The 26,852-nt window shown below is 33.4% G+C and overlaps 3 protein-coding genes across 6 annotated transcripts in view; 2 read left to right on the top strand and 1 right to left on the bottom strand.

Moving 5' to 3' along the window:
- The first annotated feature begins 802 nt into the window (after nt 1–802).
- LOC130895083 (uncharacterized) lies at nt 803–7,426 on the top strand. Of its 3 annotated transcripts, none has more exons than XM_057802203.1 (9): nt 803–909; nt 977–1,175; nt 1,229–1,440; nt 2,021–2,372; nt 2,429–2,573; nt 2,768–2,903; nt 2,970–3,186; nt 3,239–3,700; nt 7,155–7,426. In XM_057802203.1, the coding sequence occupies exons 1-9, from the start codon at nt 877–879 to the stop codon at nt 7,355–7,357; spliced, it is 1,959 nt and encodes a 652-aa protein (XP_057658186.1). In that variant the 5' UTR covers nt 803–876; the 3' UTR covers nt 7,358–7,426. The 3 variants fall into 3 exon arrangements, with proteins under 3 accessions (XP_057658186.1, XP_057658187.1, XP_057658188.1); XM_057802204.1 differs by having other exon boundaries at nt 3,239–3,567; nt 7,155–7,336; XM_057802205.1 differs by having other exon boundaries at nt 821–909; nt 1,263–1,440.
- A 1,884-nt stretch (nt 7,427–9,310) lies between these two features.
- LOC130896034 (Ig-like and fibronectin type-III domain-containing protein 1) overlaps nt 9,311–26,852 on the bottom strand; it is a 187,280-nt gene continuing 169,738 nt past the window's right edge. For both annotated transcript variants that reach the window (XM_057803788.1, XM_057803787.1), the window contains exons 11-20: nt 18,053–18,380; nt 17,826–18,001; nt 17,632–17,770; nt 16,502–16,634; nt 16,242–16,434; nt 14,846–15,092; nt 14,173–14,779; nt 13,904–14,106; nt 12,874–13,175; nt 9,311–11,948 (exon numbers count right to left, since the gene is read on the bottom strand). In XM_057803788.1, the coding sequence (XP_057659771.1) occupies nt 11,751–11,948; nt 12,874–13,175; nt 13,904–14,106; nt 14,173–14,779; nt 14,846–15,092; nt 16,242–16,434; nt 16,502–16,634; nt 17,632–17,770; nt 17,826–18,001; nt 18,053–18,380 (2,526 nt within the window). In that variant the 3' untranslated portion in view covers nt 9,311–11,750. The remainder of the gene's footprint in view (nt 11,949–12,873; nt 13,176–13,903; nt 14,107–14,172; nt 14,780–14,845; nt 15,093–16,241; nt 16,435–16,501; nt 16,635–17,631; nt 17,771–17,825; nt 18,002–18,052; nt 18,381–26,852) is intronic.
- Nucleotides 18,472–26,811, top strand: LOC130896035 (uncharacterized). The gene is made up of 8 exons (XM_057803789.1): nt 18,472–18,668; nt 19,675–19,873; nt 20,367–20,578; nt 21,224–21,575; nt 22,661–22,953; nt 23,012–23,255; nt 23,929–24,351; nt 26,549–26,811. Exons 1-8 carry the CDS (start codon nt 18,588–18,590, stop codon nt 26,743–26,745), a joined length of 2,001 nt encoding a protein of 666 aa, XP_057659772.1. The 5' UTR covers nt 18,472–18,587; the 3' UTR covers nt 26,746–26,811.

Consider the following 26,852-nt stretch of genomic DNA (forward strand, 5'->3'; position numbering starts at 1 on the left):
TTAGTCATGACAAGCATTAAGATGAAATTCCCTAAAAGAATCCTGAAGAAGCGAACTTATATTACCAATAATGATAAAAGGTTGTGATAAACAGTACATCAAAATAGTAGGATTATGACATCAGAAACAAGATCCAACTGGAATATGAACTAGCATCAAGATATTAAATGAGGATTCACCATATCGAACATATATATTTGATATAAAAAAATCTGAATATATGATTTCTATTGTATCCCAAATTGAATCTATGCTAATTTTTTTTTGAATTCTACTTATTATTGTAATAATTATGGGTACTCCAACTTCCAACGAAGATGATAGGGTAGTTACGGTAAATAGCAATCAAGTGATTAACTAAAAATTTAATATAAAACATCATATACATCTTCAGGTCAACTCCATGTTTGGAAAAGTATTGGAAAATGATTTAGCAGACCCATTTGAGAAAAATCATGTGATAGCTCAAATAAGTATTACCAATTTGAACTATGACTTATCAAGTTTTGTGGAGTTTTATTATTTATAAACGTTTGGCAACAGCGCGGTCGTTTTCTACTATCTAGGAAGAACCGTCACGTCAGTCAGGCACCTGTGCTGTTTCCACCTGTAATGTTTCCTTTTGTTGATGCGGAACACTACTGTAATATCAATAAACAACGTCATAAAAATGTGTAGGATTAATAAAAAAATATATATATAGCCAATAATCTAACGGAATTTCATCGTAAAAACGCCTAATTTTTCTCGAATTTAATCACATTTTCTCTATCGATAAAGTCATTAATATTTATATGATAACGTCAAAATTACTATGACATTAGAAGATAAGTGATGTGAATTGATATAAACTTTTAAATCAAATTTCAGTTTACAATGAAAAAGAAGGTATTCAGAAATATAAATAAGGTATAATGATAATTTAATTAGTTTGTTATTGCTGTCACGACATCCTCATAATCAATTCACCTTGTAGGATGAAAAATCCGACGATGTGAAACTAGTACAAGACGCATTCGGTACTTATTATTACAAAGATGGTAGTTCGGTCAAAATAAAAAGATTCACGTGGACGAATCAAAACCGCATACAAATACAAGTTATCAATTACGGTGCAAGAATAGTTTCCATCAAATATCCAGATAGAAAAGGTCATATTGATGACATAGTTTTAGGTAATTCCTCATGCATCATCTCGATTTATACTTCGATATGCTGCTTTTTGCAGGCTTCGACGACTTAGCTGGTTATATAAATTACAGGCAATATTATTTTGGTGCTACCATTGGTCGTATGAGCAACGTTGTCATTAATTCAAGCTTCAAAATAGGCGATAAACAATATTATTTATTGCCTAATACGAAAGATGGTCACCACGGGAACGGGGGTATTGAAGGTTTCGATCAAGTCGTTTGGAAAACCTGGGTATGCGGAAAAAAGGTATCGACAACCTTCTAAATTAAATACAGGTAATCAGTAGTCTACGTACATATCCCCATAGTTTCTTTTGTGGTGTTTGTCCTCTCTAGAGCGTCGGAAATGTCTTATTTTTTTGTCCTGTGCTAATATCATCATTTGCTTTATTATATATTACTTTTGTTTTCGTATATATGATGAACTTAGACTGTCTATTTACTTCATACTTTTTCCCATCATTAATTTTTGTTTTTTCCTTTTTATTCTTTCATATAAGCTTCTTATGATAGGTAGTTATTATTTTCTTCTGTATTTCAAATTTGTTTAATATCTATTACATGTTGTTTCTTTCGATTAAGTCGAATGCTACTCTCAGATCTATGAACGTTAAGTGCGGTGGTTAGTAACGTCTTCACATCTACATTTTCTCTTAGTCTTTCTGGAATAGGTTATTAATTACGCGTGGAAAATACGTGGATTGGGTTAAATTTACATTGGAACTTGGAATTTTTGGGTAATCGATTCTATATATGGTTTATTATTTAAAAAATCTTTTTGTTAGTAATTTAGATACTATTGATGATAGTATGGTATAATTTTTTAGGTATTCATGACTCATTTAAGCCCTCACGGTCATCAAGGTTACCCTGGTCATTTACTGGTACAAATAAGCTTCGAATTATCACCAATCAACGAATTCATGATCGATATGGTAGCTTATTCGACGGAACCCACTATAGTAAACTTAACAAATCTCTTGTACTTAAATCTGGCAAATCACGGTGCGGGATCGGATAGTATCTATAAACATATAGTAACTGTTAATGGTAATTGTTTCACGAAACAAGATGAGAATGGACTTTGTTCCGGAGATATATGGAACGTTGTACATACACCTCTTGATGTACAAACTCCAATAGTTTTGGGTAAATTTATGGGTCTTGTGCCGAATGATGGTTGGTATAGCCATATCGACCACTTTATATCATGATAAAAAGATAATTTTATACAGGTTTTTATCAAAATATGTGTATTAACAGAGGTGTTATGCAAGACGAATGTTTCGTAGCTAAAATACGATATCCACCTAGCGGTAGACTTATAGAAGTTTATAGTAATCAATATGGGGTTCAATTCGATACGGGAAATCACATTGGGTACGTTACAACTTTGATTCACGTTTTGTTCAAAAGATCGGAAGCAAAACGCACCGATCGATATATGTCTTTATCATTCGTAATTACTTTGTTTTTTTGTACAATTTCTACGAGATACAGTCGGCGAATCACATTCTTATGATGTAAATTTCCTCTTAAGACATCTTGTAAAATAAATTTTCATCTGCACTCAGCAAAAGATGGCCTCCAGAAGAAATTATTTTACCAACACTAATTTCGGTTGATCCTAACGTTGTTATGAATGATTTAACCATGAATATCATTGATTATTTGCAAATTAAAATGTTTGAACGAAAGAAAGAGAAATTGGTAAGTGAAACGGTCATTTAAATGATCGTCATTTGATATTATTGTCCGTTTAATATCAATTTTCAGGATATTCCTTACAGAAATTTCAAAGAATATGTTAGACTTTTATTGGAAGCTGGTTACGAACAAGTGGCGCCTCATAGAACATCTACAGCTTCCCAAAGACGCATCTCGAGCGCTAGAAAAGATTCAACTTTAACAATAGTTGAAGATAATTTACAAAAATTCAGTTGTAATTCCAAACAATTGGAATATTTGAAGCAAATCGTAACATATCTCACAGGTGAAAAAAATGAATTTCTACACAAATTGTTCGGTTTATAAAATTGTTTTAGATGGAAATTGGAGTATGGACGTGACGTGGCTTGAACAACTCGTGGAAAAATTGATTTTTTACGGCGAAGCGAACGCCAAAAAGAGCCTTAAACTCGAACCAACGGTAAAACCTGTCGAATCGATCTCGTTGGAAAGTACCAAAAGTATAAAATCGGAAGTAACTAGTTTAACTAATTCCAATCCTGTCGTGCCTTCTGAAAAAGACATTAGGTTAGATCAAGAAAAACCTCAATTGGAGCCAAGTCACGAAAACGATACTACAAGGGAATCTATAACAACTTGGGATACCGTCGAGAGTCAAAAAGCTAAAGAAGAAAGGAAAGAGAAGGTGATTGTTATTAATAAAAATATTCCTTTGAAAATACCTTCACTTGGACCACAGAAGAATATAATACCTCAAATATATAGATCTGCCGAGAAGATAATTGGTAAAAATGGCGCGCGTTATGAAAGACATGGAGGTAACCATATTTGTAAACTCAATTAAAATATAAATTTTTTGGATCAGTAGTTGTTTGACAAAGATTCCTACAAAAGTGTGTTTATTCATCATTAGCACAAATGTCACAGTCCACAACGTGTTTCACGGCTTCATTTGAATCAAAAGCATTTCGGAACAGACCAAGAAATCTGCGATTTGTTCTAGAAATTTCACAAACAATAAATCACCAAACACCCCCTTCATTCGACAAATTGTTGAAATAATAATGTTACTATGAATTTTTGTAACCATCATAGACAAAAATAATCATATTAGGTATATAAATAATATAAAACAAATAGTTAATTTGTTAATATGTATATTGAACAAAAAATGTATCGCATTATGGGGTTCATGGGAAAAATATTGTACATAACTCGCTGGAATCGACCTACTGTCAGATAATTGTCGTTTTTCTTCTCAAAATTGATGACATCTTCTGTTTGAGACTGGATACTTTTCATACACTCTATAGAAGTTTAAACTATGGAAAATTATTTCATATTCAAAATGAAATTACACAGTTAGTTTATGAATTTTCTGGGGCGACAAGGGAAAAACCAATAAAAAACTTAAAAACATATTTAATGTGAGGGCCGTTTTTTTTCAACCTCCGATCGCTCCGTGCAGACGCTACGCGGACAGAAGAAAGCGGGCGTGCGCGGTAAGGGACTGCGAAGCTCTCGCACTACAAACCTCGCCATTGTCGACATTTCTGCAAACTGAAGTCCAAAATAATGCAGAAATCCATCGGAGATTGGGTTGTGTGTATGGGGAAAACTTCATGAGTGATGGTGTTGTTCTTGAATGGTATCGAAAGTTTAAAGACGGCCGTAATGCATGATGAAGGGCGCCAAGGACGCAAACCTGTCGTTTGAAATAACCCGGTTCAACGAGTTGATAGAATGGTTAAGGAAAACCGCAGATTCATCATTATTATCTACGGAATTTTTCATATGACCTGATTCAATAAGTTGACAGAATGGTTAAGGAAAACCGCAGATTCATCATTATTGCTTTGTCTACGGAATTTCCAGAAGTTTCAAGGTTTTTGTACTCTAAAATCTGTAGTTTCATATGACCTGATTCAATAAGTTGACAGAATGGTTAAGGAAAACCGCAGATTCATCATTATTGCTTTGTCTACGGAATTTCCAGAAGTTTCAAGGTTTTTGTACTCTAAAATCTGTAGTTTCATATGACCTGATTCAATAAGTTGACAGAATGGTTAAGAAAAACCGCAGATTCATCATTATTATCTACGGAATTTCCAGAAGTTTCAAGGTTTTTGTACTCTAAAATCTGTAGTTTCATATGACCTGATTCAATAAGTTGACAGAATGGTTAAGGAAAACCGCAGATTCATCATTATTGCTTTGTCTACGGAATTTCCAGAAGTTTCAAGGTTTTTGTACTCTAAAATCTGTAGTTTCATATGACCTGATTCAATAAGTTGACAGAATGGTTAAGAAAAACCGCAGATTCATCATTATTATCTACGGAATTTCCAGAAGTTTCAAGGTTTTTGTACTCTAAAATCTGTAGTTTCATATGACCAGGTTCAAGGATTTGACAGAATGGCTAAGAAAAACCGCAGATTCACCATTACTGTTTTGTCTATGGAATTTCTAGAAGTTTCAAGGTCTGTTTTGTACTCTAAAATCTGTAGTTTCATACGACCTGATTCAATAAGTTGACAGAATGGTTAAGGAAAACCGCAGATTCACCATTATTGCTTTATCTACGGAATTTCCAGAAGTTTCAAGGTTTTTGTACTCTAAAATCTGTAGTTTCATACGACCTGATTCAATAAGTTGACAGAATGGTTAAGGAAAACCGCAGATTCACCATTATTGCTTTATCTACGGAATTTCCAGAAGTTTCAAGGTTTTTGTACTCTAAAATCTGTAGTTTCATATGACCTGATTCAATAAGTTGACAGAATGGTTAAGAAAAACCGCAGATTCATCATTATTATCTACGGAATTTCCAGAAGTTTCAAGGTTTTTGTACTCTAAAATCTGTAGTTTCATATGACCTGATTCAATAAGTTGACAGAATGGTTAAGGAAAACCGCAGATTCATCATTATTGCTTTGTCTACGGAATTTCCAGAAGTTTCAAGGTTTTTGTACTCTAAAATCTGTAGTTTCATATGACCTGATTCAATAAGTTGACAGAATGGTTAAGGAAAACCGCAGATTCATCATTATTATCTACGGAATTTCCAGAAGTTTCAAGGTTTTTGTACTCTAAAATCTGTAGTTTCATATGACCTGATTCAATAAGTTGACAGAATGGTTAAGGAAAACCGCAGATTCATCATTATTGCTTTGTCTACGGAACTTCCAGAAGTTTCAAGGTTTTTGTACTCTAAAATCTGTAGTTTCATATGACCTGATTCAATAAGTTGACAGAATGGTTAAGAAAAACCGCAGATTCATCATTATTATCTACGGAATTTCCAGAAGTTTCAAGGTTTTTGTACTCTAAAATCTGTAGTTTCATATGACCTGATTCAATAAGTTGACAGAATGGTTAAGGAAAACCGCAGATTCATCATTATTGCTTTGTCTACGGAATTTCCAGAAGTTTCAAGGTTTTTGTACTCTAAAATCTGTAGTTTCATATGACCTGATTCAATAAGTTGACAGAATGGTTAAGGAAAACCGCAGATTCATCATTATTGCTTTGTCTACGGAATTTCCAGAAGTTTCAAGGTTTTTGTACTCTAAAATCTGTAGTTTCATATGACCTGATTCAATAAGTTGACAGAATGGTTAAGGAAAACCGCAGATTCATCATTATTGCTTTGTCTACGGAATTTCCAGAAGTTTCAAGGTTTTTGTACTCTAAAATCTGTAGTTTCATATGACCAGGTTCAAGGATTTGACAGAATGGCTAAGAAAAACCGCAGATTCACCATTACTGTTTTGTCTATGGAATTTCTAGAAGTTTCAAGGTCTGTTTTGTACTCTAAAATCTGTAGTTTCATATGACCTGATTCAATAAGTTGACAGAATGGTTAAGGAAAACCGCAGATTCATCATTATTGCTTTGTCTACGGAATTTCCAGAAGTTTCAAGGTTTTTGTACTCTAAAATCTGTAGTTTCATATGACCAGGTTCAAGGATTTGACAGAATGGCTAAGAAAAACCGCAGATTCACCATTACTGTTTTGTCTATGGAATTTCTAGAAGTTTCAAGGTCTGTTTTGTACTCTATTGCTATTAAACGGTTTGAGGACATTGGAGGCAACTTTCTTTGAAGAGGGAATTGAGAAACTTGTCCACATATATGACAAATGTCTCAATCTCTTGTAGGGCGCTTTATTATACCATGTATCCTATTTATAGCTTTGAAAATAATAAGAAAACTATCATATGCGGGCTCATTTATAGGTATTGGGAATCATTTTTTCAAATTTATTTGTAGGAGTGGCATTTCAAACTCAAAACTATCCAAATTGCGCAAACATAAAGTCGTTTCCCAGTTGCGTGTTGAAACCGGGAGAAAAATACAGACATACGATTAAATACAAATTTTGGATTAGACCAGGGGATCCTAGTAAATGGGTTATAAAAATGGAGAAAGATATTGCAGAATTGAAAAGAAAATTGGAGTCTCAAATTGTTTAATTTACTTTTTTGTTTCTTTATAAAAAAAATTGTTAGTTTTAATTGAATTCATTAGAATTTTAACAAATGCGTTCGTCTTCTTATTTCAGTTGGACTATTAATTGATAGTAGCAAAAATCGTATTTAAAAATTGAAAATATGTATAGAGGATGATTTTTTCCACTGCACAATATTTTTAATATCTTGTAATTATAACAAATACCTGCAGAACACATTTTGACAAACAATTTTGTTTGTTTTAGTGTTTTAAATAGATGTTTTATCATTTTTATTATTATAATCATAAATTTTGCATTTGAAATCCTAGTTTTTGAGTTTTTCTATAACAGAAGTTCTCAAAATTCAAATTCCAGCAGCAATACACCATTGAACACCTAAGTCAAGATCGATTTCTATAATACCTGTATTTTTCTAGGGATTTTGAACAAATTGAATCAGTAGTTTTGTTTAATATTACTAAATTAGAATTCTTAGTGATTCATCTATTTCTACGTCTTTCCTAAGGTCAAATCTACATTATAAGAAAAATTGAAACTGTGCTGCGGATCCTAAAGAAACTGACAGTTAAAGACTGCATTGTTTCGAACAATACAGTGATAATTGATACAGTCTCTCTTCAATAGCCGCGCTTTGTATATCTTTTAACAACTGATTTTGTATCGTATTTTCAGCAGAACCTGGATTCAACCGTCTTTGATACGATCCCAAAGTCTAAGTAGTAGTTTTGGGGATGGTGTCCAAGCGATAGTTAGTTTGTTCTCATCCTGCATCTGTTCTAGTTTGTACTGAACACACTGTTTATAATAATACTACACCGACACTTAAAATTATATTATCTGACGCTCGTTTCGATCACCAAGTTATCGTCTTCAGAGACTGGAATATCAAACTTCTATTTAATCTGGTTTGAATTCAATTTTTTCAACTGTTATTTTAGTTATTGGATTTTTGAGGCACCCGGTATCATAATTGCGATTCTTAGACCTTTTGATTATGTTTATGCTTCTAAAAGTTCTTGATTTTAGGTCTCTTTTGATTTAAAATTAGTTTCTTCCATAATTTTTTGATAACAAGTAAAAATTTTATGTCTTCATTATATACGAGAATGATTGCAGCAAAGAAAACACAAAAAATTTGTAAAAAAAATATTTATTCGTCATTTTTAACCTCTATACACTTTTCCCAGCGATTTCAAGTTCCATACCATTTTTATAATAAGAATTGTCCAGTTGCTTAAAATAGTCGTTAACTGCTGACATAACCTCTTCATTGTTAGAAAATCTTGAGCCACGGAGCCTTTTTATGAAGTCTGGGAACAGAAAATAGTCCGAGGAGGCTAAATTTGGCGATTAGGTATCAATTCAAACTCAAATTCATTAATTTTGGCTATTGTAATAACGGATGTATGAGCTGGTGCATTGTCATGATGAAACACTTTCTTTTTAGCTGGTTTTGCTTGATTTCGTTGAAAAGTTCGCATAATAGTCGCCGGTAATAGTTTTTCCCTTTTTCAAGATGGTCAATGGAAATTATCCCAAAAAAACCGATGCCATGACCTTTCTTGCAGATGGAACGATGTTTGTCTCCTTTGGCGCCGATTCTTCCTTTGTAGCCCATTTTTTTGATGGTTCTTTTGTTTCGGATGTGAAGTGATAAAACCACGGTTCATCCACGGTGCAAAAACTTCGCCAAACAATCAATGGAAACATCTTGTCGATGCTGTTCACTATTGATGGCTGCCCAACAAATACTAAACAACGTGGTGTCTTCAAACTTGAGAAATCTATTGTATAAATTGTGTATTTTCTAATACAGTGGTAATGAAGTAATTACCTTCATTTCTACTATTGGTACATTCCATATTCGTACCAAGAAGTGACCATAAGTACATAAGTATAAATGATAAGTTTACTGCAATTTCAAAAAAATGGGAAAATAAAACAACAAATTCTATTTGGTTGTGATAAATTTTATTACTATGACACTAAATATATTTTACAAATTGTTAGAAATTATGTACAAACGAAAATGATATAAATTTCTACACATGGAATCGATAGTTTCATTAACAATAATTTTTCAAGGCACATTTAAATGTACTTAATATATTAATATCAGTACACAAATAATTCCTCACGATTAGTCGACTATTATTACATTCCATTTTTTTTGGTATTTTTCACGTAATATTTAAAGAAAAAGATCATATAAATGTGACAGTAGAACCGAAAAATTTACGATCTAATTTAGTTCCTTATTGTATATTTTATGTTTTCTATAAAAAAGTTATTGGGGGCTTACAAATAAAAGTTAACAAAACAATATGACTTGCTCAACTCCTCCTCCTCCGTTTGCAGACGATACAACAGTTATTTCATTAAATAAAAATCCAATTTGAGCATCAGATTATCTTCAAAACCACATAATACTTCTGGAATCCTGGCTCAAAAAAATGGAAACAGATAAATCAAATCAGATTACGTGTACCACAAATAATAGCGATTGTCCTTAAGTTTTCTATGGACATATGGAAAAGAGATTGAAAGAGTCTTCAAACAAGCAATTCAAGTATTTCAATCCAAAACTCTCTGTTATTAGAATTAACGCAAACTAATGTCATCATCATCATCATCATCGTCATCATCATCAACCCTTTCAATCCTTTGGATTATGGTTATGGCCATCGCTTTTAGCGCTTCAAAATCCTTTTTTGACGTGGATTATTCCCCGTTTTCTATTTTTGTTTTCTTTATAGTTTATCGTTTGTCTTGGCTGCCGATGTTCAAGCAAATAATCAACACTTTGTTGAAGATGGAACTAAAATAAAAAGACTAATGGCCCGTAGATTTGTAAGATAAACTCGTTGTTACTCAATAAAAGTTTATCATAAAAACTGAGTAAATTCCAAATCATTTCCATGCTTGACCGATTCTTGTACCATAGGTTCTCATCAGATGAAATTCTTGGGGAAGACTTTGTTTTCTGCTTTCTTTTCAGGGTTGTTTACAACGGTGGAATATTTTGAGCAATATCTCTCTCTACTATATCAATTTTTTCGTCGTTTATTATGACAAGATGTTGTAAATATAAGACTTGATCAATTTATTCGGTACTTGGAACCATTCTTATCAGTGACTTGGTCATATTAACTCCAAATAACTTATTTTTGACTTGATAAGTTTCGTGAACGAATACGAAGCATATGATAAAATTAAAAGAATCAAATATAGAGCAGATCAAAAACTTGAAATACCTTGAAATATTGCAGCAAGAGATAAGTAAGGGAACAGGAGCAGCTGGAAGATTATTCAATGCAATTAAAACACAGTTTCTGTCCAAAAAGGAAGAGACATGGACACTCACAAAGAAAAAATCGAAATACAAAGTAAAGAATTGAGATTTATAAGAAAAATAGTTGATAAATCAAGATACGACGAGATAAGGAATAGCGTTATAAAAGGAAATTTGAATTTGAAACAAAATCGGCGAAGGACAATTAAAATTATTTAGTTATGTTATGACAATGGAAGAAAAACGATTAATACGGAAGAATAAAACGAAAAGTAGACGGAGAAAGAGCTGAACAAAAAACACAGGATAGGAAAGTATGGAAACCGCTGTGGGATAGAGACTCAAGCATATGGTACATCTGAAAAGATTATAAAGGCTTCAGGATTAAGTGAGTTATCTCGTTAAATACCAGTCTAATAAATCATCCACAGTAACCCGATTTGACTCCGTGTTATTTCTAATTTCTAAAGGTTCGTACCTTTTGAATTTACAGAATTGATTGAGGGACGTCCTGTATATAAGAGAAGAAACTTTGTTGGATTGCTGGTGATATAAAAATAATTGTATTCTAATATTTCACATTTAAATGATCTCAAAGTGAAATAAATCGGATCAAAAATATCTTAAAAGGTGCTATCTTATTTTTTTTTTCCTAATTTTTTTTGTTCTGTATATGAAAACCCCAATTTCGCGGTTTTTGTAATAAAATATTGCAATCTAGTTATCCACATCTCGAACTTGTGTGCGAATATTTAATACCTAGCTACCTACAACTTATTCTTTTCCCTAATCTAATTTTTCTTGTTGTCCCACAACTTATTGGTATTAAAAAATCACATTTTTTTTTATAATGAAAAACAAACTAACAGTTATACTACGCTACTGAGGTATTGTGAAAATATTAAAAATGAAACTTGTACAATACCTAAAATATAAGAAATTTCCAAAGGCAGTTGTTATTACCCGGAAACTTTACCGCCCTTTCACCCGATCAATCAATTAACTGCCTCGAAATTTCCCTTCAAATTATCTATTTACTATCACAATATGTGAGAAACTTTTAGAACCTAGACTCTACGCCTTGCTCTTCCGAATCCTCATACTAGGGTTTCAATCTCTTGAAACCCGCTCCGTCTTGTCCTAATTTCAGCTCTTCGTATAGAGTAGGATTCACTTCTTGTTGAGCCGGTACTTGTAAAACTTCGTTTTTCCAACCTACATCACCCGATGACGACGATACAGATATACCGTTAGCGTTACCGTTAGACAGGTGCGTGGTTTCCGTTTCCCTTTGAGGAACCTATACCAAATAACGAAATTTTTTATACAGCTCATCCTAAGTTCTCTAAATAAACACACAAATCTCAATCATCTTAATCTCAGTATCAGTATAATGGGGCTAATCTCCATGAATCATCAACGTTTTTGATAATATTAAAAGATAATTTATTTACGATCAAATTTCATAACAAGCAGATTGAATATAGAAAAATACAGTACGTAGGTAAATTTCACGAAAATAGTTTATTCGAAATCTAAGTTACATTCTATTTTTTATGAAGCCTATTGGCCTAGATATTGGATATTTCTTTGCCAGTGATTTTGATGAAGTTAGTACCTTAAACTACAAAAAAAAAAAACAATCGCAGGACTACCAAAATTACATACATACATCCCAACCGAGAAATATGAAGCAACTCTTAGAATCCACAGAAATGACAATCAGTAATCTCTTCTTATGAATAACAGAATATAAAGATGGCAGTAGTTGCTTCATGAAGCCCCATCTCATACATCCGTTACCGCAGTGGCCAAAATTAGTTTTGGATTGCTACCTCATACACTCTATTCGCCAGATTTAGCCCCCTCGGTTCATTCTCTGTTCCCTGACTAAAAAATTGACACACACAATTAAGAGGTGATGGCTGTTTTAAGAAGCTTGATCTCTGTGTAGAGTATTTTGAGCTAAAAGGAGATTACGTTAAAAAATAATTTTTTTTGTTGGACCAGGTACTTCTGGAACCATCCTCGTAGCTCCTTGCCACTAGATTCGGTATTCCTCAAACCGTACGTACAACTTCCATGTCATTTCAATCAATTATGACAGATTTTTGAGTAATTTTCAATATATGAGTATTCCAAGTGAGGCTATGATCATAAGATAAACTCTCAAGGTGGTAACTGCTAAACGAATGGACTATAATAATGAACGCAATGATATTTACCTGTATATGATCCATATTGACCTCTCTCAAATAACTAGGATTTTCGAAAGCGATGCCGTTAGAATTTTTGATGCCCAACATTTTTCTCGTTCTCATGAACCAAACGGCGCCGGCAAAAATCGCAGCTACCACTATTAGAGCTAAAACTACGGCTATTATAACACCCACGTGACCGTCGTGACCTTCTTGACTAGCGGCAGAAGTTATATATTTATCGCTCATGGTAAACCTCAATGGTTCCGTTAAAACCGAAGTACCTCTACTGTTTCCGGCTTTTACCACCACCGAATACGTAGCACCAGCTAAAACGGATCAAAAATTGAAAGAAAAATATAAAATGGAATACCAAGAAGCAACGGAGAGGAAATTGGGTAAACTAGAAAATGAGATAAAGCTTGAAGAAGCATGGAAAAAAAACGTATGAAGAAGAGAAGGAAGGGCGATAAAAAGAAGGATAATGGAAAGATGAGAATATGAAAATTATATTGAAAATTGGAAGGAAGAGAATTTGAAGGCGTAGTAAATCATAGTCAAGACAAAAATTGAAGAATCAAAAAAGAAAATAAGGAAACAATTAGAAAATAACTATAAAGACAATAGTAGAAACTTTTGGGACAAAATCAAAACAACGGAAACGAGGAAAAGAAGGAAAATAAGTAGAATAGTAGAAAAGTGGAAGGAAAATTATTAGATGAAAACTTCACCTACAAAAATAAAAACTTGACAAGACTGAAGATATTCATACGATTAAAGACAAAAGAGAGAAAATCAATGATGAAGAACTAGAAGAAGCGATAGGGACAATCAAAATAGGGATAGCGTGTAAAGGAGACAGTATAGAAGTGGAAATGATAAAATATTTAGAACAAAATACCCAGAAACTGTGAAGAAAAAAAAAGAAAACTACAGAACAAAATGTTTATAATTAGAATATGATAAAAGGGAGAAAAAATATCTAGAAAAACTTGACTACAAGTAGTTGCAGATGAATGAAATAGGGTATAAAGAAGAAATATATATATAATTTCACCTTTTAGATCTTGAATTTTGATATTTGTTAATGCAGTGTCTTCTTTAAAATTTTCTTTACTCTGCGATTCAGTCGCTTTCACCATCACCCTGTATAATTCGACTGTGTTCGGATTTTTCGTCGGTGGATCCCAGTTTATACTAACCGTATGCGAATCTATAAAATCGACGTGGACGTTCTGTGGAGGTCCGGGTAGTTTATCCCTGAAATAGAAATTTTTTTATTTATTATTCCTAATTATCGGAGAGTTTTGCTTGTTCTTGGCATACCTTCCTTCGTGGAAACAACTGATGATCTGCTTGGTATGCGTCAAAATACAAGCTTTGTTATTCAATACCGATTCTCCTCTACACCAATCCAAACACCTTCTCGAAACGTTACGTTGAGCACAACAATTCCTGTGATCAGATCCGTCGCTGGCGCATTTCATCAATTTCCCGAAATCCTGTATACATTCCAGCCTATCGATAACGGCGTCTATATCTAAATAAAACGAACAAGCGTCCATGCAAGTACTAGTGACGTTTTGTTCGATACAACATTGCGTTAAGTTATTGATCGAAGCTAAATTTCTTATTCTTACTGATACCGGTTGAGTCGAACTACCGAAAGCGTTTTCGGCGTGACAGTAATAATCGCCGACATCAGAATCAGTGATTTGTTTTATGGTGAGTTGCATTAAATATTTATCGTCTTCGTCTCTAATTTGTTTGGTAGATATATCGTATTTACCACCTTGGATAACTGGGGTGCGGTCCTCGTGGTTCCTCCAAAAAATCATCTTTGGTTCCGGTTGGGCTTCCACTTTACATTCCAGCGTTACAGAATCCCCTAAAGTAGTCATAGTTATACCGCTAGCTTGAATATGAGGACCGTCTATATTAATAAAAAAAATTAATTACAAGTAAAATAGTTGAAAATAAAAATATGTCGTAGACTTACGACTTATTATGATTTTTCTTGACGCCTGCATAGGAGTACCGTAACCGTTATCCGCGTAACAAGATATTTGGTCCATGTCTTTAGTGACGTTATGTATGACTGTTACCATATGACGTGTAGTCTCCTGTCTCACCAATCTTCCGGAAATATACAAGGAAATCGTAGGCATCGGAGTACCCATAGCTATGCAAAGTATCGTCATGCTACTACCTTCTATCACTAGATTTATAGGATGTACCGTGGGAGGCTGGAAAACGTTCATTTACATTATAAACTCTTACAATAGAGAAAATCTTAATGGAGAAGGAAGTACTTCAGCAATTTAAACTAATCAAAGACAAAGAACGAAAAGCTAGTTTACAAACTGGAATTACTAAGCGTATCTGACACTTCCTCAGACACTAGTAATTCAAATGAAGAGGATCCCATATCTATCGCTAATTTAACTGTAGTTGAAAGCAGCGTTTCAATTTGCAATTTAGTATCAAGAGAATCCACGGGCTTCCACCTACGAAACAATCATCAGCAGTCCCAAGCCATCGACCAACTTTGATCCAGATGCTAGAAAATCCACGGACTTCAAGATTCTTTCAATGAAATTAAAGTTAACAGCCTTAGACCAAATCAAAGACACAGAACAAAATTAAATCAGAATGGAAGAGAAAAAAAGGAACGAAATTGGTACGAAACTAGTTTAGAAACTGCAATTACTAAAGGTATTTGGGTTTAAGCGCCCATCCGACAGGAATATCTTTCCTGAATTGGATCATTTGGCGGCTGACATGACCAATTTTCCATTAAAGGAACTAAAAACTTCCTCAAATACTATCGATTTCAACGAAGAGGATTCCATATCCGTCGCTGATTTAACTGTAGTTGAAATCAGAGTTTCAATTTACAATTTAGTATCAAGAGAATCCACGTGCTTTACTCCTCGTTCCATCTACGAAATAATGTGTAAAAAAGAAAAATTTCAACATAAAATTGCTGTCGAAGAAAAATATGATGAAAACTGACTTTGAAACTGCAATAGAAGAAGCAGGGAAAGAGATCAAAAGTGGAGAAGTCAAAGGAAAGCAAGCCAGAACAGGAAATGATAATGCTGCTATTCCAGACTGTTCAGAGGCCTATGTATGTGATTGGTGTCAGATATTTAAAACAGAGATTGCGTTTATAGGTGAATCGATACAAATAACATTCGTACAAAGATTTGATATTATTTTGTTAATTTTTTTTTGAGAAGTAAATCCGTTTCAAGTATCTTTTCGAATATATAACGAAAAACACACTCAACTAACGCGAACGATCAGGATTTTAGTTGTAAAACTTCTACAAGAGGCTTAACATCAAAACCTCTTTTTGCTTTCAACCTGGAACTTCATTAAAAATTACTTACTTCAACAAAAGCCGGATAAGCGGGATCAGTCCAAGCTATCAGAGTCTCCGAGGGCATGCTAACTCCTTTATCGGATACTGCTTGAATATAAACGATATACTGAGTGTTCGGATTCAAGCTATTGATCATATACGATGTAACTGATACATTTTTAACGTGGAAACTTTCTTCAGTTGTCGATTTATGGAAAACTCTGAAAAAAATGATGGTTAATACAAACGGTCGATGAAATACGAAAAGAATCAACTATATTAGTTTACCTATATGTGATCAAATCAGAAGGGTGACTGAATTCTGGTGGTTGCCAAGTGATCGTAACCCACGTGGCGCTGTGACTAGCAACTGCTAACGAATGAGGCGGAGACGTAACTCCGTTCACCCATTTCGAATCATCTAAAACCAAAATATCATTTCATCAAATTTATACTATCACTAAAAAAGTTGTGAGCACGAAGAACAACAACTTAGAACGGTCAATCCTGTATCGTATATCAGCATTTGTTTGCCAAAAGATCGGGGAAACTAATCGGTCTCATTTTCCACCAAGACACAGCAGTTCAAACAAAAACGGTTTTTGAACAGTCAGTGAATAGTCAGTGAACAGTATTTGTTTTTGTTTAGTACTAAGCGATGTATTCTTATTAGTATGAACTTCCATAAAACATTTGGTTTATCGTTCTGTAAAGTTATCTTGAAGTGGATCTTGGCACACACAGCTGACCGAACCGATAGAGCGCTTGGATTAGTACAGGTAGAAGTCAGAGCAACGATACGCGATCAAATTTTCCGTGAAACTTGAGAAAACACTACCGGAGATTTTCACAATGTTTCAGGATACTATTGGCGATAATTTTCTCTTGAAATCCTAGTTGAACAGGTAGCGAAATGGATGTCAAACATTCTCTAAATTTCAGTACAAATTGTTGTCATTAAATTTCACAATCAAGTGCTACGAAGATTTAAGTAAAGGGTCACTGCATCAAACTGGAGATCAAGGATTCTTGAAAGCTCCACCACGGACTTCCTCGTCGACTACTGGACAAATGACAAGATCGGCGTCAAACTTTAACCGATTTTCAACCCCGATTGGTACCATATGGACACTTCCATAGATCAGTAAACTGATGTTTGACAGTTGACTTGGATGTATTTAAAATTGAAAAGTTTGCTTAAGACATTCATTTTAAGTTTAGGTCTTTCCAAGAGATTTCTTCACTATAGATTTGTATGTTTTTTCCATGACTACATTTAATTTGTATAAATTTATTGTAAATAGTATCTTGAAATTGAAATAACGTCACATATGATCTAATAATGTATCGTCCTGTCAGCTGTCAAAATGAAATTGCAACTCAGGGGCACCAACCCACTACACAGAAACAAAACTTACCAGTTTTAGTCATCTTTATAACAATAATGGAAGATGGTAACGAAGTGCCTTCTTCATTTTTGGCTACCACGAATACATGGTACATTTGATTCTCTTCTAAACCAGTCAAAGTTGCAGTAGTTAGAGACGTATTTAAGCTCTAAAATAAAATAAATAGTTTATTATTAAAGTTGTAATTAACAATTTGTTTTTACCTTATCCAATTTAGAAAGAGTCTCATACATAGATGTATTATCAACTTTCTGATAATAAACTATATAATCCGTTACATTTGTCGAATTATCCGGAGCATTCCATTCTAGTAGAAGAGTATGTTCGTCGACAACAACACCGTGAAGTCCCGATATCGGACCCGGTAGTTTCCCGGCACCTTAAAATTTACTTACTTCAATATTGAATAACAATTAGGGTACAAATTTACCTTCTTCGAAACATTGAACAATGTTACCTATGTAAGGTACACAGCTTGTTGTAGCCGAAGCGAAGGAATTTAATAGAACTCCGTTACAAACTGGTAAACATCCAGACGGAACTCCACGTCTATGACAACACGTAGCGTGATTTCTACCACCAGCGGCGCATTTTATTATTTTCTGGAATTCTCCTTTGCAAACGCCTGCTAGCGCTTTGATATCCGTCATGTTTGCGTCGTATGAGCATAGAGGAAAACATACAGAATTAATTTGAGCTTCTACACAACACGCCGTTACATTGTAGGTCAACGATTCTTCGATCTTTTCTTCGATTAACTGAAAATAAGATATTCAGTAGAAGAAATTGGGATTGGATACTTCTAATGTGAACGTAACCTTTCAAAAACAGCAGTTATATCTGTCCTAGGTATTTGTCAAACTTTTTTATTGTTACAACTGTTAATACATCCAGTCCATTTTGACAATATTTGACATTTTGACGTGAAAAAATATTTTCAGATTACAACTAAATTCTAATTGAAAATGGAAACAGGTAAATTAAAGGATGATTATTACGAGTCGCCAAGGCAATCAATTAAAAGTAGCTCTCACGCTGTTCCTAAGGTAAATTTAAAAGAAAATCGTAAAATATTATGTTAGGTTTAAAATTTTGATGCCATTTTTACAACATAGCGGATGTGAACGTTGAAACTGTGCCTCCAGAAAGGCCACAGAAGCGTGTTTCAATACAAGGACTTGCAGCAAATGCCATAGAATCGTCTCATAATCGATATGATGCAAGGAATTGCAGCAAATGCCATAGAATTGCCTTATATCTAGATATATGATGGAAGGACTTGCAGCAAATGCCATAAAATCGTCTCATAATCGATATGCTGCAAAAACTTGAAATTTAGGCCATGAAATTGCCTTATATCTAGATATATGATGCAAGAACTTGCAATAGAGGTCATAGAATTGCCTTATATCTAGATATATGATGGAAGGACTTGCAGCAAATGCCATAAAATCGTCTCATAATCGATATGCTGCAAAAACTTGAAATTTAGGCCATGAAATTGCCTTATATCTAGATATATGATGCAAGAACTTGCAATAGAGGTCATAGAATTGCCTTATATCTAGATATATGATGGAAGGACTTGCAGCAAATGCCATAGAATCGTCTCATAATCGATATGCTGCAAAAACTTGAAATTTAGGCCATGAAATTGCCTTATATCTAGATATATGATGCAAGAACTTGCAATAGAGGTCATAGAATTGCCTTATATCTAGATATATGATGGAAGTACTTGCAGCAAAGGCCATAGAATCGTCTCATAATCGATATGCTGCAAAAACTTGAAATAGAGGCCATGGAATTGCCTTATATCTAGATATATGATGGAAGGACTTGCAGCAAATGCCATAGAATCGTCTCATAATCGATATGCTGCAAAAACTTGCAATAGAGGCCATAGAATTGCCTTATATCTATATATAATGCAAGGACTTATAGCAAATGCCATAGAATCGTTTCATAATCGATATGATGCAAGGGCTAGCCTTGAAGATCATAGATTTTTAAAAGATTCAAGAATTGAAAAATTTATCTGTTTGATTTTAGGGAGAAAAGGCCGAGGGTGTGAAACTCGTACAAGATTTTTTTGGATACTATTATGGCAAAAACGGTCAATGTGTTAAAATAAAAAGATTCACATGGACCAATCACAATAAAATTGAAGTACAGGTTATTAATTATGGCGCCAGGATCGTGTCTATTAAATATCCTGATAGAAAAGGAGTTATTGATGATATAGTGTTAGGTAAATATAGATTTGTCCACTTGAGTTATGCTTTAAAAGAAAACCTTAGTATCCGCTTAGACCAATTCTTACAGGGTGTGAGTTTTAAAATGTATTTTAACGTAAAATAAATATTCATTATTAACGCTTCTACGAGCAGGGTCGTCGCGATTCGAACTTCCATGTTGGAAAAAATTGTGGCCACTTCTAACTGCAGGAAATTATTGTAAAAGAATCCTGGGGAATCATGTCGATTACAGAATCTAATGATTTCTTTACTACGACAGAATTACTGTTAAATCCTTAATTTGTTGAAACTAGAGCCAAAGATAGATTCCGCATCCCACTGAAGAAGAAGCTTCAAGAAATATTAGACTTTCAATATCAAAGATCTTTTTAAACGTTCAAAAATTCAATTTAAATTCAATCATAATTCATTTTCAAATGGTAGGAGCTTTTTTAACCAAATTTATCAGTAATATCTTCACGTACTTTAACGAATTTGATATTTTAGGCTTCGACGATTTGGCAGGATATATTTTTTACCAGAAATACCATTTCGGAGCAACGATCGGCCGTATGACAAACGTTGTAAAAAATTCCCGTTTCAAAATAGGCGATAAGGAATATCGACTAAAACCGAATATGATTAACGGACACCACAGAGATGGAGGCACCGAAGGCTTCGATCAAGTTATATGGAAAACGGGCGTACAAGGGAAAAAGGTGCTACTATTTCTTTATGTACCACAATTCAATACAACTTCCATCTATTCGCTACATTCTTCTAAGAGTATCTTCTTGATCTCTCCATGATAATCTCAGCATCTCGAAGACTTTTAATCGGCAATATGCGTTGAAGGCACAAGCTTCTGAATCATATAAGAGGAATGGGAATATATTTCGATCAGAATCCTTATTTCGATACTTGTAGATACCCAGATAGTCAGACATCTCAATTGATTCATTGGTTGCTTCGATATTCGTGTACTTGATCCTCTTAACGTTAAGTGTCAAACCATTTTCTTAACTTCGGGGATCTTGGTGAAGATTTCCTCTGAGTAAACGTTGAATTTTCACGTTGTTATTTCTTAGTGAGTTGGTATCAATACGTCTTTGGTTCGTCGAGGTTTCCAGCTTGTCAAGATTCACCATAATCTCTGCCACAAGATGATTTTTGTCTACCTCTGGGTACGCTTTGGTACTTTTCACTGCGTTCCTTTATCTTTGGTTGAAATAGAGAAGTTTTATCATATTATATCTGGGTGGATGTCTCCTGAGGACACCTAAACCTGTTAGAAAGGAAGTAGGATTCGCTTTCTTTTGTCTTCGACTTCTACCACTTTTCTCTAAATTTTAAATGTTTTTTAGGTGTTTATGACTCATATGTGTCCGCACGGACACGAGGGTTATCCGGGAAATCTTCTTGTTAGACTCAGTTTCGAACTGTCTACAATGAACGAATTCAAAATTGATATTGAGGCTTATACGACGGAGCCGACCATAGTGAATATATCGAATTTGTTATATTTAAATTTGGGAGGTCATCACACGGGACCTAACAGCATATATAATCATATCGTAACTATAAATTGTAATAGTTATACTAAACAGGATAAAGATGGATTGTGCAATGGCGAAATATGGAATGTAGTCCATTCACCTCTGGATTTTCAGACACCGAGAACGTTGGGAAAATGCATAGGACTTGTACCTAAAGACGGTATGATTTTATTCCTAATATGGTATCGGAAGTTTCATTTTCATTTAGGGTTAAATACTTTTGTTATACAAGATGTCCCGGGACTGTTATTTAATTACTAAGATTTTCTTAAAAATTTGGATTAAGGTTGTCTATTCCAAAGAATACCCTGTACCGGGAATGAGTAATTTTCATTGGAATAAGTGAATAAATTGATTATTTATAAGAAGTTTCTTCTGAAAGTCAATACTTTTTGTCTTATTGTTGTGTTTCAGGCAAAAAAACACGTTTTCAGATGGTTTTTTGCTAATAACTGGGAAAATAAGCAGTTATACGAAATATCTGTGGAAAGAAAAACTATAGGCTTAAAAAAACCCAAAAAAATTGTGTTTAAATACGTCTATATATCCGGAATTGTTTGTTGATATGCATTTTCAAATGCCAAAATGGAGTTTCTACGTATAATAACCAAAAACCAATGTGATTTCCGGGAAAATTTTATGAAACATTTTCCAAAGTCTATTAAAAAATCTTTATCATCATTTTTTATAAAAAATTCTAGCATCGAAATTCAGCTAGTTATGAACATTTCTATTTTTTTTTGTTGAGTCAAAAATAATGAAAATATTTCACACCAGTTGAAAAAAATCGCTGCTATTTCATTTATGTTCTCAAAATATGTTTGACCAGTTTGAGGTACTTATTTTTGAAAAACATTGGGCTTGAAATTAGTAAATAATCTCGGGAAAAATGTTGATGATACGTAAAGTACAAGATTTTTAGCGTTTAATTTTTTCCGTAGGGTAAAAATTAAGTAAAACTTCGCCATTTGGGGGCATCCACGTAAAGTATTTTTTATTTAGATACAGCTTATAGCTCTTGGAAAAATTTACATAAAGCTTGTTTAAAGGACTTGATTCCTGATACTTTGAACTGTATATTTTAAGATTTCTCTCATAAGGAGTGGCTGTTAAGAGTTGAAAATGATTAATAATTTATAATTCATATTAAAAGTTATCAATTGCTCTATTTCTTAGAAAGAGCAGCTCTCGGCGCTGGGTTGATTTTGAAATCATACAAAACTGTACTGTACTTGATTTTTATAGGTTTTTATCAAAATATGTGTATTAACCGAGGGGTGACACAAGAAGACTGTTTCGTAGCGAGGATTCGTCATCCGGCTAGTGGTAGATTCATAGAAGTTTACAGCAACCAATTTGGTGTTCAATTAGACACTGCTAATCATTTTGGACTCGGTCATGTTCTATCTATGGAACAAATCGGTATCACTAAAGAAATTAATGATAAACAAAAAGTTTTGGTAGAGCCGCAGGATTCTACGTTACGCATAATCGACTGTTTGCATGGGAGAATGTTGGATGAATTGAGATACCAAGAGGTAGAATTACATTTATTTTTATATATATATATTGGATCATTGAATTTACATTTTATAGGAAACTTATTATGCGGGATTCAAAAGATTTCTAAGACTTTTAAAAAAGGCGTGTTACAAACCGACTCCTATTAGAAAAACAGTGATAGAATTACCGAAAAAATCTTCGAGATTCAGTAGAACTCCCAGAAATTCCGTATTGAAAATGATACCGGAAACCAAAACAGAAGTAGACGGTCTGGAACATTTCACTTGTTCCCCAGATCAAATGTTATATTTAACGACGTTGGAATCAGTTTTAAGAGGTACAATTTTTTTCAACCCTTCAATGATTCATTATAATAATTGATTCAGTATCACATTTAGTTCATCGATCTATCATATTTTGTTTATTATTATCTTCTACTTGATTTTTTTCTTTCAATCAAAATCATAATGTATTCTATGGATTACCAAAAGGATATTGACGCAACTACAAGGATGGTCCTAGAAGTATTTGGTCTGACCTAGAGATGACGGTAGTTGCTTCAAAAATATCACAACACAATCTATACAGCATACGTGTGAAAAGCCTTGGTCCAACCAATATAAAAGATGTACTAGATTCTTCCATTGGTGAGAGGCCTTAAGACCTGCGAAGACCAGGATCTAAGTGGTGGATCAAATAAGGAGACGACTCCAGAAATGTTAGAGAACAGACCCAAAGACGTACTGGATGATCGTCGACTAAAAGCGGAGTCGTAAAGAAACGTGGATCCATCGTTTCACACCCGAACCAAAAAAACAATCAAAACAATGGACTGAAATATATTTTTTCCCAAAATTTTTGTGTTTTCTTTGTTGAGACATTCGGAAATTTATACGAAGCTAAAGGGCATAGAACAAAGTCAACCATTACATATAAACAGAATAGATTTTTTAAAAAACGAATTTTTTATTCTATTTTCTTATCGCTTCTATTTTTTTTCTAATATTTAGAGGAATGTTTTGACGAAGCCGCCGAATGGTTGATAAAAGTCGTGGGAAAATTAATTTACTACGCGAATAGAAACATGCAGAGGGCGCTGATGCAAAAATCGATCTCAAAACATTCGGATTCCGATTCGGATATCGATCCTAGCAAAGCGAGTGAACAAGTTTCGAACGCTATTTCGAATTTTCACGACGATACATTCTCTTATATTTGGTCAGAATACAGAAATTCTAGAGACTTCTACGATATTGATTCGAAGAGTTTTGATTCGGGAGAAAGCTTCGATCTCGGTGTGAGGAAACCAGATACCAATGCGAATCTACCTGGGACAATATCAGCATCTCCGACGAAGAATGTGATTCCTCCTTATTATAAATCCTGCGACGAAATCATAGGGAAAGGAAGGGCTTTGTACAAAAGGCATGGAGGTAAATAGAAAAAGTTTATCCTAAAACCTAGAAGTTGTATATTGAGGTAAAATCATTTTACAAGGATTGCTACTTAAGTTTTGAGATGGACAAATCAAAACAAATATTTATAATTGATCCAGCGAATCCTACAGACATTGTCCTGTATGATATTAAACATATAATTGGCCATGTTAAAAAAAACGGACATTGTCTGATATTGTGACTTATTAATAGTCATGGCAAATGCCAAGCGAATTGGAAATTGTCTGAAAGGATTCTTGGGATTCGTATTTTCACCATCAAATTTTTCGTTTAAAGTTGTGGCTTCAAGAGTATTTCCTATGACCAATCTTGTACCGATGCATAACTTTTCGAAGCCAAATGGTATTCCTGGTAAATCTAGTGAATTTAAAAATTTAACAGGATAGTTGTCTGCTTCGTCAGGATCAGTAATAGTGTCAATCTTCATGACATTGTAATTTGAATTTAATAGCGTCAATATCGATATTATTTTGATGGTACAACAGCTGATTTTGGACAACCTTCATGAATTCTAACAACCACGATTGAATTCGGGAAACCAGTGAATTCGGTAGCTCGAGTTGGTGGTTCACTACCAAAAATCGAAGCGAGTCCATCGGCACTCATTCACGTTTCAAGTACTGTCACCATTAAAAATGTTCATATGGGTGATTCTGTTCTAACTGTGATATTCAATGTCCTGTATTGTTTTTTTGTACTAGTCATTAATTAATAATCAATTAATAAAAATTTTGTGTTAATTGAATAATTCTTAAGATATTTAAACATTATTTTTATACAATATAACTTGCCACTTAAAGAAAACTTATACTACATCACTTGAATGTCAGTACCGTGTCATGTCCATTCCTAGAATTTACCGATAAATTATTAATTTTTTTTGTCGTAACAAATGATTTAAACTAATTACCTTATAAATTCTAATGTTTATGATCAAACTGAGGAAAATTGATGCACTTGTTGTTTAATATCTTAAGTTATCATGTCAGTACCGTGTCATGTCCATTCCTAGAATTTACCGATAAATTATTAATTTTTTTTGTCGTAACAAATGATTTAAACTAATTACCTTATAAATTCTAATGTTTATGATCAAACTGAGGAAAATTGATGCACTTGTTGTTTAATATCTTAAGTTACCATGTCAGTACCGTGGATAAATGAGTCAGTACCGTGGAACTCAAAATCCGACATTTGTGTCTTGCTCGTGATACTTTGAAGTTGTAGTAAATTCCTCTTAGAGTTTTATTTTTACAGTAAAATAGATGAATAATATGCATAAAAAAGTTAGAAAAGTTAAATTTTAAAATCTTGAAATTTTGAATACAAAAAATCACAGTTAGAACGGAATCACCCATATCTTTAAACTTAAGTAGAAACTCTCGTTTGGTAAACAGAAACAGACAAAAATTAATCATTGTGTTCAAATAAACTTCATATCCTGATGCATACGCTGTCTCTGCTCTTCGTTCATGTGTCCTAAATTTCCTATTCCGAGCTAGGTCCTTGGCTTCTTCCCAGTTTATTTCTCGTTCATTCAATATCCTTGTTATAATTTCATGCTACGATTTTCTTGGATTATGTCTCTTTCTATTTCTACCTAGTTTTTGCTTTACGTATTCTTCAAAAAATTTTTTTTTAGTTCTTTCAATACCGAAAATTCAGATCCGAACGTTGTTTTTAATTTTATATCTGTATCTTATGTATTATGTATACCATTGCTTATATTTTCATTCCCATGTTATGTTCCACATCTGAATGTTTTCTTTGTTCTTTGTTATTAATATAACATCGTCTGCGTATGACCCCATAAATATTTTTTAACCAAATTGATCTTCTCCATGAATATGTTGGATAGAAATGGACTTGAGCTTTTCCCTTGCTTTAATCTCATAATTAGAGTGGAGTCTCTTGGTATTTTGTTATTTCTTATGACTGATTTATTATTCTTTTCAAAAAAATTGAGTATTACATTTTCAATTTTTAATTTAACCCTTTTTAATTTTCCATATTTTCTTCTCCTAGTTTTCCTTTTACTCTTAATCTAATTTCTTATAAATTGAGTAAAATTAATTGATTTTGATGATAGATTTAACAAAAAAATGAGTAATTGTTATCAACGACAAAATTAGGGATAAAAGAACAAAATTATTATTGAAAATTTATTATATAGGAATAGCATTTCAAACACAAAATTATCCGAATTGCGCCAACATTGAAAAATTTCCTTCGTGCGTCCTGAATCCCGGAGAAACTTACAGACACACTATAACGTATAAATTCTGGATACGATCTGGAAATCCTAGTAGATGGATCAGGAGGACCACTTTGGATATAGCCGCGAAAAAATTGAAGTTGCAACAGCAGTAACTACAACAACAACGACACGAACGAACGAAATAAATATTGTTTTTTATAATAAAAATTTCACTCGTTTTTTTGTGTTTGATTAAAGAATATACTTCATTATATAAAAA

The sequence above is a fragment of the Diorhabda carinulata genome, chromosome 6 (assembly GCF_026250575.1).
Source record: "Diorhabda carinulata isolate Delta chromosome 6, icDioCari1.1, whole genome shotgun sequence".
NCBI classification, from domain to species: domain Eukaryota; kingdom Metazoa; phylum Arthropoda; class Insecta; order Coleoptera; family Chrysomelidae; genus Diorhabda; species Diorhabda carinulata.